The sequence below is a fragment of the Oryzias melastigma genome, linkage group LG12 (assembly GCF_002922805.2).
Source record: "Oryzias melastigma strain HK-1 linkage group LG12, ASM292280v2, whole genome shotgun sequence".
Classification (NCBI taxonomy): Eukaryota; Metazoa; Chordata; class Actinopteri; order Beloniformes; family Adrianichthyidae; genus Oryzias; species Oryzias melastigma.
The window spans coordinates 12,672,463-12,687,060 of NC_050523.1; the positions used below are offsets into that span (position 1 = coordinate 12,672,463).

At 37.0% G+C, this 14,598-nt stretch overlaps 2 protein-coding genes across 2 annotated transcripts in view; one reads left to right on the forward strand and one right to left on the reverse strand.

Annotated features, from left to right (window-relative positions):
• LOC112163259 (endoplasmic reticulum metallopeptidase 1) overlaps positions 1-11,319 on the reverse strand; it is a 22,680-nt gene extending 11,361 nt beyond the window's left edge. The window contains exons 1-8 of the mRNA XM_024299570.2: positions 10,699-11,319; positions 7,520-7,824; positions 5,994-6,121; positions 5,822-5,927; positions 4,066-4,212; positions 3,893-3,985; positions 983-1,195; positions 611-831 (exon numbers count right to left, since the gene is read on the reverse strand). Of these exons, the coding sequence (XP_024155338.1) occupies positions 611-831; positions 983-1,195; positions 3,893-3,985; positions 4,066-4,212; positions 5,822-5,927; positions 5,994-6,121; positions 7,520-7,824; positions 10,699-10,970 (1,485 nt within the window). The 5' untranslated portion in view covers positions 10,971-11,319. The remainder of the gene's footprint in view (positions 1-610; positions 832-982; positions 1,196-3,892; positions 3,986-4,065; positions 4,213-5,821; positions 5,928-5,993; positions 6,122-7,519; positions 7,825-10,698) is intronic.
• A 1,357-nt stretch (positions 11,320-12,676) lies between these two features.
• oaz1b (ornithine decarboxylase antizyme 1b) overlaps positions 12,677-14,598 on the forward strand; it is a 2,543-nt gene continuing 621 nt past the window's right edge. The window contains 4 exon segments of the mRNA XM_024299652.2: positions 12,677-12,874; positions 13,989-14,040; positions 14,042-14,128; positions 14,225-14,397. Coding sequence (XP_024155420.1) covers positions 12,750-12,874; positions 13,989-14,040; positions 14,042-14,128; positions 14,225-14,397 — 437 coding nt within the window. The 5' untranslated portion in view covers positions 12,677-12,749.

The window sequence follows — 14,598 nt, forward strand, 5'->3', positions numbered from 1 at the left end:
CGTATACACTCCTGCACCTCCTCATTCCACCACCAAGTCTCCTTATCAACTCTCTTTCCTGATGACACACCAAGCACACTCCTACCTGAAAGTTTTGATACCAAACTTGCATAATTTGCAAGTTTTGATTGCATACATTTCAAAAGTGTACAAAGTTTTTGAAGGATTCAAATAATTTTCCATTTTTTAATTTTCATTTTTTTTTTCATTTTCAATAGGGCTAAAAATTGCATAAAATCTTAAAAACCGTAAACTTTAGATATCCCCAAAATACAATCACCCTTCTTCTTAATGTGCTAAAGGTTCCAAAAAATCTACAGAAGAAAATGTAAATGATAAAAGAGAGAAACAGGATCACAATAGAGTGAATTCTTACTAAGCATTAATAGAACAGAATCTACTAATCCTGCAGCTTTAAAAACTTTCATTTTTACTGAAAATAAAATGACTAAACTGTTATTTTAACAGAGTACTTAGACTGAGATGACATATGCTGGATGCCATTCAGAATAGTTCCTCACCCATCAAACAAGTGTTTATTTAGCTTTAGGCTTCTACAGTATCATTCTGTGTTTGTATGACCTCCATAAAAAAAAAAAAAAAGGCTCACCCCGTAATACAGGTTCTTGGCCAGCGTGTGGATGAGGATCATCTTTCCTGTTGCTGCGGCTCCATACAGGCAGATGGAAGCATAGAAGTGTGTGTACCAAAACATGGAGCGGCCCAACAGGGTGACGATCAGAGCCACGATCAGCACGGACACCAGCGTGACGAACCAGCTCAGCACCGCCACGCCTGTGGCATAGGTCAGGTCACGAACATAACGGCCACCTTATGGAGAAAAGAGACGACGGATGAAGGCTAACAGACGATAAAAATGTTGTTCTTTCATGAAATAACACCAACACTCCACTTGTTTGAGTAAAATGCAGAATGGAGACAACCAATGGACTTTCATCCACCACAGGAAATGCAGCCCTACCTCCATTTCCAGGTAGGGACGCCTTCTTGGCCAGATAGAGGAAGGCGGCTGTGGCCACCATGTAGTTCAAGATGGTGCCGACACGCGCGGGATAAGCCACCACAACCACCCCCAGCACGTCAAAAAACACCATGTTGCCATGACGATACTCTGAGCTGTCGGCTAACTTCTCCGACATCAGCAGGTGCTTCAGGACAGCCAGGATGTTGTCACCTTGTTTCAGTCAAACACACAAATATCAATGCATAAAATCCAAAATCTAGACATCTAAACCAATCAAAGTGTTTTTTTTTGTTTGTTTTTGTCCCCCACATTTAAACCGGAGTACAACAAGACAAACTACAAGACTATTTTAAGTTGCTAAAAAGTCACAACTTTGCAAAATACACAAATATAAGCACCTCTAACACCACAAGACTAATTTGGGAAGATTAACCAGCACTAGCCTTTATATACTCACATGCTAGAATAAATCCATGAAAAGATTTACGACAAATCTGCAAAAACCAAGAGAAACGTTCTTGTATTCCACTGAGCTCGCATGGCCATGCACCTCTGCAGAGTCGGGCTGTGTGAAATGTGTGTGGGTGAATTATCACACGTTTGACTCCAGTGGAAGTCGGTCTTTAACTGAACTCTTGTAACACTGCTTTACACATGAAACGATCATAAAAAATAGAAGATGAGAAACGAGGTTATAGAGGAATCAGTAAGAAGTGGCTGTTTGTCTTGATAGTTGGCCTTATTTTGCTACCCCCCCCCACCACCACCACCACCACCACAAAGCAGCCTTGTTGTTGGCTGTTTACAGTGCACTCATACAGCACAGACAAGCAGGACAAAGCTCTATTGTTCTTATGTCTAGTAGGCGTATAAAGTATAAACAATTTAGTGTCCACCGTAAACTTACTCATGTGCGACCAAATGGTGCATCTTACAACTCATTCGAAATGAAATAAGTAAGTTATAAACCCAATTATTAGAACCTTATCATGATTTTAGCTCTTTTTATTCAGAAGTTTGTTGACATAGATATACACACTGGAGGGATAATCTCCAGCGTTACCTACAGGATTCTGAAGGGCCTTAAAAGTGGGACGGCCATATTGACTGGATTTACTCACCGACCTTCAGAAAAAGAGCAAAGTAAAGAGAGAGGATTGAGTTTACTCTTAAATCCACCACAAGTTTGAGACACAATAATATCTAAACGCAACCACTAAACGTTAATTTAAAAAAAATGTTTAAATATTTTCTGATGTTAATCAATTTGGATATTGTAAAAATTTACATTTACTCTATGCACCATTTTACCTTGAAGAAAGCCAAGGTTTTTACCATGAACTGAAAGCTATGGAGCTCTGAACATGACGTTAAGAAAATAAATATATAACAGTGTTCCCTCAAATTACATTTTTTTCACACATTATTATTATTTGGACAAAAATTAACATTTTATCATGTTTTGTGCACAAATTAGCATTTTATGCAAAAAGATATGTATTATTTCAAATTAGCATTTTGTGGGAACAGTTTAGTAATTTGTGGCCACAAATTAGCATTTTATAGACATTTTAAGTCATAAATTTGCCTTTTGTAGACACAGTTTAGTATTTTCTTGCAACAAATTTGCATTTTGTAGGCATTTTGTGCACAAAATTAAAATTTTGTGTACACAAATTAGCATTTTGTGGACACAGTTTTTTATAGCCACAAATTAGCATTTTATAAGTATTTTAATTGCACAAATTAGCCTTTTGTGTGCACAAATGTGCATTTTAGAAGTCACAAATTAGCATTTTTTTTTGAAAAAATAAGTATTTTGTGTGCAAAAATAAGTAATAGGAATTTATGATGCTAAAATACTAATTTGTGCACCCAACTTAATAAATTGTGCACTCAAAATGCTAATTTGTGAGCACAAAATGTGAAAAAAAAATTATTTTACGGCCACAAAATACTAAATTACAGCCAAAACACTCATTTTTGCACACAGAACAGTATTTAATGCCCACAGAGGAATAATTTGAAGGAACAATTTATGATATTTTTTTGTCATGTTCAGACCTCCATAGAAAGCTGTAGAAAAAAGTTGCTTTCATTGTTTTTTGTAGGGTTCACAAAGCTAGAATAGTTTCAGTGACTATTCCTACGTGGTTTGATCTGGTTTTATTGGTCGAGTTACTCAAAGGGAGGAAACCTGTCAGCAACAATGAAGACCGTGACTCAAATTCCCCATTTTAACAAAGGAAAACTTTATAGTTTCTAAAGCATTACAAACAATAATGCTGATCCATACGTATAAACGATTAAGATTAAAGACTTAGCTTTGTTACACCATAATCACGACTTAAACAGTTTCAAATCCTTAATGGAAGGATTATTTGTCAGAATCAACACAAATTTCCAAAAATAAGAGGGCACTGGTATCCTCTGAGCTATACTACCATCTGCCTCAAAAAGCTGTTCTGCCTCCTTTTGAAAGACTAAAAATACTCCGTTCCTCCCCCTGAAAACTCGCTTTTTCTCTCTAATAATTAATATATTTCCTGGTGGGATGCAGTGGACAAAAAAATAAGGAGTGATGCCCAGTAGTTGCCTAAAGACAGAAGAACAAAATCTAAACTATCCAGATCTCTTAGTGCTGATGGGCAGATTACTCCCAAGAATGGAAAGTATCTCACACATGCAGTCACAAAGAGTGAATGGGAGTGGTGCTTTAATGCTGATGCGGCGACCTTTATCATTTAAATCTTGAAGTTTGAGATAAAGCTGACCGTTAAGAGACTGCGACCAAAACAGTCATCTGGAGTGTTTGTTATTGCAACAGAAAAATGCTGCTTTTGTACCTGCTCCACCTCTTGGGGGCAGACAGTCTAAAACAGCTTTTGCAACACAAACAATGCATACCAGCTCGCTGTATGGAGCCTGACAGGATCCTGTCCGCTGTGTCGTATTTGGTGTGGTAGATGAAACCGTTTTCAATGAAAGCCAGATCGATGCCTGTAAAATTACAAAAAACAGGGCTAAATTACAGCTTGATTGCAATCTTCAGAATCCTTCCAAAATAAAGCGGCTTCTACCTGGTATGTTACCAAAGTCTCTATATATTCTGAAGTCGGTGTCAGAGGGAATGACGCCGCTCTGAAAGACCTCCTGACCAACCACGGAGGCAAAGGGGTGTTTGGCTGCATGGACGTAGGCTTGGACCAACCACGGGTTCTCTGGACCTTTAAGACAGAAAAAGGAAACAGCGTCAACATTAAGGGTCTGCAACCTTACACACTTAAAGAGCCATTTGGGTTGATTTTTTACAAACCACAACCCAGCAGGAGCCACAAAGTCTTAGCTCAATCTTTAGGCAATTAAGACACTGGTTTGTATTAATATTATTGTTTCTATTATGATACATATTTTTTTTTCAACATAAAAAGATTAATGAAAAATAGCCTTTTTTTCACCATATGCTGTAACTTTTGACAAAGGTTCTTATGACTTCCTTTCAAAATAAGACTTCCTGTGTAACATATCTCAAATATAGGATAACATAATGAGTAAAAAAACTTTTAATTTTTCAGTTTGTGGTGCATCTCCGCCAAAAATGCATAAATCTAGCTAATTCAGTGACCCTCATTGTATTTTGTTAACTTTAAGGGGTAATCTAAATACTTCAATTTATTCAAAAATAGAACAATTGTCTAATAACCATTGAATATACATTTTTGTTGCTTACTGACCTCAGATTGATTTGATTTTTTATTAACAAATCTGTCAAAATTTTGTAGCTCAACTCTTAAACTATGAAGCGCTTTATGGTATTATCATTCAGGAGCATCGCAGAGTGACACTGCTCTTCAACTGTTTGTGAATGGATAGAATAAAGTTTAAAATTAATTTTTACTTTACTACTTATTTTTTTATGTTAGCTACTATCTGAAATTAAAAACTTTATTTTTTCTTAAATCAAAGAGCTACAATGGAGTGGTAAAAGAGCCACATGTGGCTCCGGAGCCTCAGGTTGCAGACGTTACACTATTGACACGTGTACATGAAATAAAGTGGTGATAAAGCTTAATTGTTGGGGTTTGAAACTGCAATCCTCTGTTTTCAACACTGTTTTTGCTAAATAATAACTCTTTGACAATTTAATGTACATATTTTAAAGAGTTTTGTCTCGAATTTTAATTATTGCCTTTTAGATTTTTGTTTAAAGTCCCCTTTGGATCTATTTTCAAAGCGTTCCCAGTGGTCTATTAATTATGATTATGCCATTTTTAGCCAAAATCAAAAAACTTTTCCTTTTCTATGACTTCTGCAGAGCGGCAAAAGTTTGTTAGAATTAAGTAAGCCTTTCCACACTTCCCATCATCCCGTTGTTTACGCTCTCTTCACAATATCAACGTAACATTAACAGAGTAACAAAAATGGCGAGCAATATTGGAGCTATCCAGCCGTACAGTTTAGAGCCAAAAAGGAAAACTAAGATGAACGTGGATCGATTTGTCTACAAGTGGATGCATTGTAATTAGGTGGAGCTCCTCCATCTTTTTTTTTTAAATGGCATTTTGTTGTCTGTGATTTACAAGGATTTGAATAAATAAAATAATCAGAAAAGCTATTTTAAAGGTTAATTTTCTTAAGACATTTTCTCCATCATGAGAAAAATGCTTAAAGAGCATGTTCAAAATTCTCCATTTGTACTGAAGTGGGTCTTTAAGCATCAAGCTTCATAGAATAAACACAAGGGCGCACTTCAGTACATTAGAGAAACAAACAACTCAAACTGGAATAAAGCCAGAAAAACCCACCAGAGTGGGTTCCAGACCTTAGATACAGTACCTGTCTGAAAAACGACTTCTTTGCCCCCGACGCCTGCAGCTTCCAAGTTAATGAAGGCTCGGACATTCTTGGCCCAAGGATGCTGGGTAATGAAGCCGTGACTGGCCTGGAATAAAAGACAGAACTTAAGATATGTATCTTTTATTTTGGATAAAGTTAATCAGGATTCTACCTGGAGTATATTTTCCTCAGCTCCATTAAACAGGAAGATTACACCGTGGTGAAACGGAGTGGAGTGGTTGGCCAGAGAATGAAGGACCTCCAGCATAACAGCACAGCTTACTGCATCGTCACTGGCACCTAAGACAAAGAGAGCAGAGTGTGTGTGCTGGGAATACTAACAACGCACTCCTTGTCACCTTACACATTTGAATCAGTGTGTACACTTAGCAAATGCTTAGTATCATCTCAAAAACCAAGTCGCTGGAGAAGGATTAAAACAAAAAAAACCACAACTGATTATGAACTAAAGCTGGGGAAGGTCACAAGATGAAGAAAACAGCAAAAAAAATGATAAGACTCAACTCCTGCTACTTGTGTGATGGTGGGAGTGGAGGGGAAGTGGGACAAAAGGGAAAAAGAGTATGAAAAAACCCATGTGATACACAAAGATTAAACAGGCTAGAGGTAAGACGTGGAACGAAGTGAAAATAAAGGCAAAAAAAAGAGAGCTAAAGATCAGAGACGTCATGTGCTTTGGCTTTCTGGTCAGAAAGAAAGTTCTGATGGAAAACACTGATGATCTTGTTTTAAAAATGTGTCTGAACATTTCACCCAGTTCAGCTTTTCACAAAAAACCCACAAAAAAACTGCATGATGGACTTTTTTTTTCCCCCCATAACCACACATAACAAAGAACTGACTGTCTGTGTGCCCCCCTGCATTATGACTGATTTTTTTTTCTTTTTTTAAGGCCCAAATGTTTGAAATTCCAGGATATTTAAAGTCACCGTGTGTACCTTCCTGGTCCACACCTATTGGATCAATTTCCTCCCTCCGGCGAGGCTCTGCATGAGCACGTGCATTTGATATGGAAAAACAAAGCTTCCAGCAGGCGCAAGGATGTGCACAAAAACAAAATCTGTTTTATTTCATGTTCCAGTTGCTCGGGTTTGGCTGTTAAATTTGGCACATTTTGTCTCTTCAAGTCCTCACTTTGACTTTTTTTTTTAACTGCTGTTTTTAAACGTCATCTTTTAACATATATCAAAAGTTTATGAAAATACAAAATAATTCACTTCTTTGTTTTATTATATTTATATGAAGATTTTGTCAAATTTGGGATTTTGTGTGAATTTGGCTATAAATGGGCTTTGTCAACATGAGAAAAATGTATAAATAAATAAAAAAGCTTCATTTTCTCTTAAAGATAATACAAAAAGGGGGATTTAATCATCTTCTGAGAATCACCAAAAAAAATGAAAGCAAAAACCGTAATTTACTGCCTAAAATGGGTTCTAAATTGGTGACCAGAGTAAAAAATATATATAAACAGAAACTATTTAACAGCTACTATGTTTAGATAACCACCAAATTATAACATTTCTTTAAAAATTGCCTTTTCTCAGCCCTAAGGCGTTTTCTACAAACATTTAATTCCTGCATTTACATTTAAAAAAGTTAAACTACTTGTGATTTCCTAGAGTTCAGATAGTAAAAAAGGTTAATTATTAAAGCAGATAGTTATATTTTTCCAACCTGGACTATTAGCCACGGTGTCAAAGTGGCAGTTGGCAAGCATGAGATGCTGACTGCCGCCCTTGGGCTCCAACCTAACAGCAATGTTGGTGACGTGGTCGTAGAAGCTTGTGAACCCGCCGAGGAAGTCGATGGAGAAAGAGCCGGTGGGATGCTGCACGTCCACCGTGAGCTGGTGAGGGCCGGCGGCGGTCTTGGCTCTGATGCTCTCTATCTGCTCCAACAAGTAAGCCACTGTCAGGACCTCGTTCTCCTGGCTGCCCACGGGTCGAGGGCCAACGCTGGTGATCTGCTCCAAATGTTGTCTGGGTTGTGCAGAGAGAAATTAACTGTAAAGTGACGGTGAACACTGCAGGAAATACAGCATAACAAACAGAAGGAAAAGATTGTTTTTCTTTATTATGAATAAGCAGTTGGTTTCATTATTAAACCCTTTGCTTCACAAAAACAGGAGCGGCCCGCTGGTCTGTCTTTTTCCAGAAAACCTTGTTTATAATGAAGCAGTTACATATTCAAACCTGGGAACCTTGCTCAAGGGCATCACGGTGGAGTTTGTGGGGGGTGAACACGGTTGAATAGTTGTCCCACCCTAATCTAAAACCTGTCTGACTGATTTTCCACTCAGTCGTTCCTTTTCCTCTCCCTTAAGTCACCATTACCCAACGCCTGCTGCGAACCACCTTAAAGCTTCAGAAGGATTTAGTGGCACATCTAGCATGCTCAGACAGATGCGCAATATAGTTTTATCTTGGTTTCTCGCAACCAAGATAAACATTTTGTTTGTGTTTATGAATATTTGACGTCTTTAGTATAAGCTTGTAACAGCTTGTGAACAAAACACTTCCTTTTAATTTAGTCTGTTTTAAAGCTGGCACCTTTAAAAAAAAGATATTTCAGAAAAGTAAGATGGAAAAGGGTTGTGGTGAAGATGTGGTCTGAGTCAGAACACAATGAATGTGTTATGAAACTCTTAGTTCCCTTGGAAAACAGAGAAAGAAAGATGGAGCGCATGAGTCCACCGTTTGTGGTTAAGTCAGATCGCTCTTTGCTAAGAGATGGACGTTAGAGGGAGGAGCCTAAATGCATGTGATCTACTGTTGGGAGTTCTTGTTAGGGGAAATGATGAAAAACGGCTTTACTTGGTTCATTTACTGGATTCTGTTTAAAGAGTTGCTGGGGCTGCATGGTGGTGTAGCGGTTAGCACTTTTTGGTCACGGCGTTGGTTCAGATCCTTTTTAGTGTGGAGTTTGCGTGTTCTCCCTGTGCATGTGTGGGTCTAAAACCATGTTTCATGGGTTAATTACTCTAAATTGTCCAGGGTGTACTCAGCATTCATCAAATAGTAGCTGGGATAGGCTCCAGCAACCTTGTAGTCGGCATTGTTGTCACATGATCAGGGGGAGAATTTGATTTTTTCTCACCTACAGGTTTGATTTGTGTATGTAGACTGGTGTTTTTCATAAAGCACTTCATTTAAAATATATTGGAAAACTTACAAAAATATGTTTTTTTATTATTTTATGCTAAATTAATAAACATAAGAACTTTGTTGGCCAAGGAGTATTTGATTTACTGTTGCGCGTTGCTAAACACCGTAAGAATTGCAAAATCCAACGATACTAAAGCAGCCAGAAAGGAGTTTTTCTATCCTGTCTGTCTTTAAGTTCACTTTTTCTCATCACCAATTTGGAGTCTGAGATTGTTCCCAATACTCGTCAGTGTTAAGTAGTTGTTAGTATTGGGACTTCTTGTTATTGGCTAATTAGCTGGAACACTGTTAAGCCTTCTTGGTAGACCTAACTTGATCTGTTTGTACCCTAAAAAAAATCACAAGAGTGAGAAGCATAAAAGTACCATAATGCTTTGTGCTGGCACATTCACTCCTGTATTTAGCTGTGATAACATGGAGTGGGAGAAGGTCAAAAAGGCAAAAATTCAAACAGCACATAAAAAAATACAGCCTTTACTTGACCAACCAGTGATGTAAAAATGATCAAAGTTACAGATTTATTAGGATTTGTTTATGTTTATGTAGAAATGTGTTTGTTAATTAACATTTTGTATCCTAAAAATATAAAATTAACTGATAGAATATTACTTTTTTGCCTTAAATATAGTATTTCCTACTAAATTCAGTGAAGAAAATAAAGCAAAAATAGTGTCCTTTGGAAACACATGAGATTAAAGATATTCAATGTGAAATAAATGGATAAATAAATCTCAGATGAAGAAAAAAAATTGGATTGGTACAATAAAATTAGAAGATGTATAATTCTCTATGATGCAAACTTTATCTTCCAATCCCTTAAAGATAACAAAATTATTAGTAAAAGAATACACAACTTTTTCTGCATCGATTGTGCATTAGTTGCGCAAACCCTGCATGGGTGTCTCTTTGTAATAAAATATCAAAATTGCATCAACTGGGATTTGATATTTGCCTGAACCGCTCCTATAATTTGCATTTGTTCAGTTTCAAAAGATGTGAACTTAAAACCTGGATTTGCTGCCGTGATCACAGAAGCTCAGAACCCTAATCAGTTCCCATGCAGCAGTCGTCTACGGAGCAACCAGTCAAATGACAGCAAATCCTGCTGCCCAGCACTTTTGAGAGCTCAACCGCAGCCCTGCTGACCTCAGATTCAGCACAATAATCCCTGCATCCCTGACCACGCTGAAAAACGGCACTATTTTTTCAGACTATTTGCAGCCTCTGCACACCGTTTTCTACTATTTGACTAAATATGATGTTAACCCAACCTAAAAGTTTATTTTTGCTACATTTTTCAAATAAAGGATTTAAGTAAAGTGATAAAAATGTGAATTTGCAGAAAAGTAATAACTGTTTTAAATGTTGTTCATTCTGGCTTTTGTTTTGTTGTAGTTCCTGTGTAACATCCTAATTTATTCCCAAGTTAATGATAATGACACATTTATGTTTGACTTGCTTTGAGACAATGTGACTTTTAAAAGGACATATTGGTTGAAGAGCAGTTCAGAAGTGTTGCTGTATCCTTCCACCAGGTGCTGCGGTTGCCTATAGGGATAAAGGTGGAGGTATACCGGAAGAAAACACCCAGCAGCAGCGGTTCCTCCAGCGGGTCTTTGAACAAACTACTGGAAAGGTTAGCTGCAGCGTTTATGACACTGCGAACCTCTAAAATTAAATAAACTTTACCTGGCTCTCGCCGCGTTGAATTCTCCAGTCGGTTTTCCAATGACAAGCTGCTGCAATGACAAATGAACGAGTCCCCACAGCACCAAAATAAACACAGAGACCAGGCAAGCTGTCAGTCCCTCCCGCAGCAGGTACAAGCTCACTTCGGGCTTCCTCTTCGGGTCACCCTTGTAGCCGTTGTCCTCGCAGCACTCCCGAATTTCGCTGTTATCGTGAGCAGCGTAACGAGTCCCGGGTGGTTTGATTCTCCGCACAGCGGTGTCGCTCTCCATTTTTTAGTGAGGCAGGAGTACATCGGCAGGCGGCAAGACCCGACTGGCTGAAGCTTCTTCCTCAAGACTGACTACGGATCGTTGCGAGGGACAAACGTAGCGCAGAGGGCGGGGAGGGCAGTTACTATAGCACTACTGTATATGCAAATGCTTCAGTTTTCCCTCAAAAATACTGTGCGTGTAAAAATTATTTCAAATAAATTGGAGCATTGGCAGAATCATTTCATATTTTATTAAATAATAATACGTTTTTTTGTGTTTTTTGCCGTGGGTCATTTGTTTGCAAACAAGTCATCCATGAAAAAAATTAAATTCATAATTTTTGCCACTGATTTTGAAAGGCAAATCAGTTCATTTTATTATGTTAATTTAATCATTGTGTGCTTAGTTAGATTTTTGTTATTAAATTTGCACTGTTTAGACTGCTTAAATTATGAGTTTTATATAAGTTTATGTTCAGAAAACACAAAACTCTTAAAAGTTATTCCATAAAGACCGATGTAAAAAAATAAATAAATAAATAATTAGCTATAAATAGAAATTATATTATTTCAACAAATAAACGAGGTAAAAAAGAACAAATTAATTTTAAAAGAAAAGAAAATTCAGACTTTGCTATAGCCTAATAACATGTTTTATTTGAACATTATCAGAAAATACGAGGAAAAAACAGATTTATAACAGGACGTTTCGTGACTCTAAAATGGCTTATTTAAATCAAATTTTCTATATATTTTCAAAATGAACTTTACTAATTGACGCATAAAAAAATACAAATCCATCATCAAGAAGTACACCGTCAGAAAGCAACAATCAAAATCAAGCGAAACAGAAAATCAATTACAGTATATAAAAAAGTAATGGGTACATGAGTGAGTAAAAAAATAAGGAACTATTGCAAGTAAAAAAAAATATATATTAAAAAAATAAACATTTATAAACAATTTAAAAAAATGCAACAAATTGAATTATTAATCAAACTAAAAATCACATATGGTTCCAGTGTTATATATGTCTTAGATGTATTATTATTTTTAAGATATTCGTTAAATTGATAGATCTCTAATATAAATCCAGTAAATTTGGGAGCTGTATTTTTCACTCTGCACTTATGTATGTAGAATTCAGATTGGAGAAGTAACAAATTAATATTATTTTCTACCATTTCATCACCAGAGTTAAAATATGTGAGAGTTTGTTTGAAATGTATTATGACATTAATATTTAAAGAAGTAGGGAATATGTTAGGACTTATAGAAATGGTGTCGTCAATGGTGTCCTAATAATTGTTACTTTTTGCCGCCACCTGGTGGACAAAAACAATAAAGCAAAAACCAACAAAAGACATTTTGATTATAACATCAAATTTGCATCTCGTTAATCAAAATTTAGCTAAATAATAATAAATACTTTAGTGAAGTAAATGTTAACAGAGTTGTTATATATATTTTTAGCTAAGTACAGGGGTGCTTTTATTTTTGCTTTTTTTTTATGTAATTTATTTTTATTTTTTATTATATTTTTTAATAAAAGCCCAATGAAGTTTTTATAGCATTTTATACTCAAATATTTAACAGAAATAAAGTTCCAAAAGACTTTTTAAAAAAAAAATTTGTGTGTTTAAAAAAATATTTTATATAAAGGAAGTCGTGTTGCGTCATGTTTATACAACCCCCTCCCCCTCCCTCCCCCCTTTTAAAGCTGAACTCAGCCTTCCTCGATCACTACCCAGCAGAGAGTGGAGAGTAGTGAGGCTGTCGTGTCTCTTTCCGAGGCCGGATGGTAAAATCCAACCTCCAGCGGATCCTAAACAGTCATTGCTTTGCTCGCGAGAAAGAAGGAAAACAACAGACCCTCAACACCATGGCGAATTTAGAAAGTGGTATCTGTGACATGATTAAGAAGTAAGTCAGATGGACGAGACCCTTACTTGACTACGTGCTATCTGTGGTGTGGGGGAGGGGTGGCTAAGCTAGCTTAGCTAGTTAGCATGAAAAAGCGGAAGTAAACGACATTTAAATGTGTTTCAGTCTTTTTTCTGTCGACAATAATTTATACCAGCGTCTCTATGTCGCCTTGTTTTTAAGTTGGCTTAAAATTGACCTGCCACCTTGAAGTTTGAAGTCGACAATCTTGGTTTTGTGGCCTGTTATTCAACTTAAGCCGCGTTAGCTGCGAAGTTGCGTAGCGTCGATGTAGTTAACTAAGCTAGCATGTTAAGCCGATAGCATAAACAATCGTTTTGTTTGGATATTTAATCAAATGTCTGCCACAATTTGAAATAGAGACTAAAAATGTGATTTAAATAAATAGATCAGTGAAATCTAATCGGATAGATCTTCGATTTTATTAAGGAAACAAGTTAATCTGTTGTATGAAATACGGAGTTTTTGACGTTCGATTCTAAAGGCCTGTTCATCTGTCAAGGCTTGCTAAAGGGCCTTAACACTTTAGGTCGTCACGGGGCGAAAACAACCTTTTTTGAGACCTCGCTTTAAACGAATCAGCATAATTGATTACGTTTGAGTTAGTTTGACCTTGTCTGACAGCTCACGGTCTCGTAGGTCATTAAGTAATTGACGTTTTCCAGTAATAAGCCAAACGGTGGTTGATTACGCAGTTATGGACGATTGTTCCTTCTGTTATATAAACATTTCTCTGTTGTATATATTTTTAAAATATCTTATTTTTTGAAAGATTGTTAAAAGATCTAACATTTTTAAAACACTTTGATCATATGCACATTTAAAAAAAAAATGTGTACAATAATGAAAGATTACTTACCAATGTAAAATGTTTAGAGTTTAGATTTTTATTTCTGTCTATAAAGATACGATTATTTGTGGCTAAATTTCGTCCCTCTATTTTCTCCTTTTTAGCACAAAACAGCTTTATTCACTCTGTAGAATAGCTACTTGGATCATTTAGAGATTTTTTTAGGTTGGATTACCCGAGCAAGGTCACCAGAAAGATTTTTACATTTGTATTTTAATATGGTTCTGATCTTTTACCCCACAGTCTGTCCCTGCACTGTAGTAGTACCCGCGGCCCAGGGCCTCTGTGGTGCTCCTGATGTCCCTCTCCCACCCCTGAAGATCCCAGGTGGGCGAGGGAATGGCACGCGGGATCACGTTCCTTCAGCTCGGCCGCTCTATACAGTAAGTTTTTAGCTTTAACAAAGCAACATGGCTGAAGGATTATTTTTTTTGCCATCTTTTTTTACTTTGTCTCCATGTTTCTTATTCGCATCTTAGGACCGAAAGTTGACAGTTACAGAAGAGCCTGCGGGGAATGGGCGTCCTGGAATACTCCACTTCCAAAGTCGTCCTACAGTTACCAAGACGATACAATGGGACGCTGTCCTCCAGAGTAGTGCACTCTATGTGGAGATTCCTCTTGACCCTCTTCCTGAAGGCAGCAAGGAGAGGTGAGACCAGACGAACTGTAACCATAAAAGGACTTTGAGGGCAATAAACGAGGGGGGGTAGGGTCACAGTAGAGTTAATGTACACTACAAATCCGTTAATGTTTAGAGACGTTAACGGGGTAATTGAACTATGGCACCATGCAAGGGAAAAAAAGGGCCTCACGTGTGACATAAGAGCTTTTGACTCTCTAATAATAATGT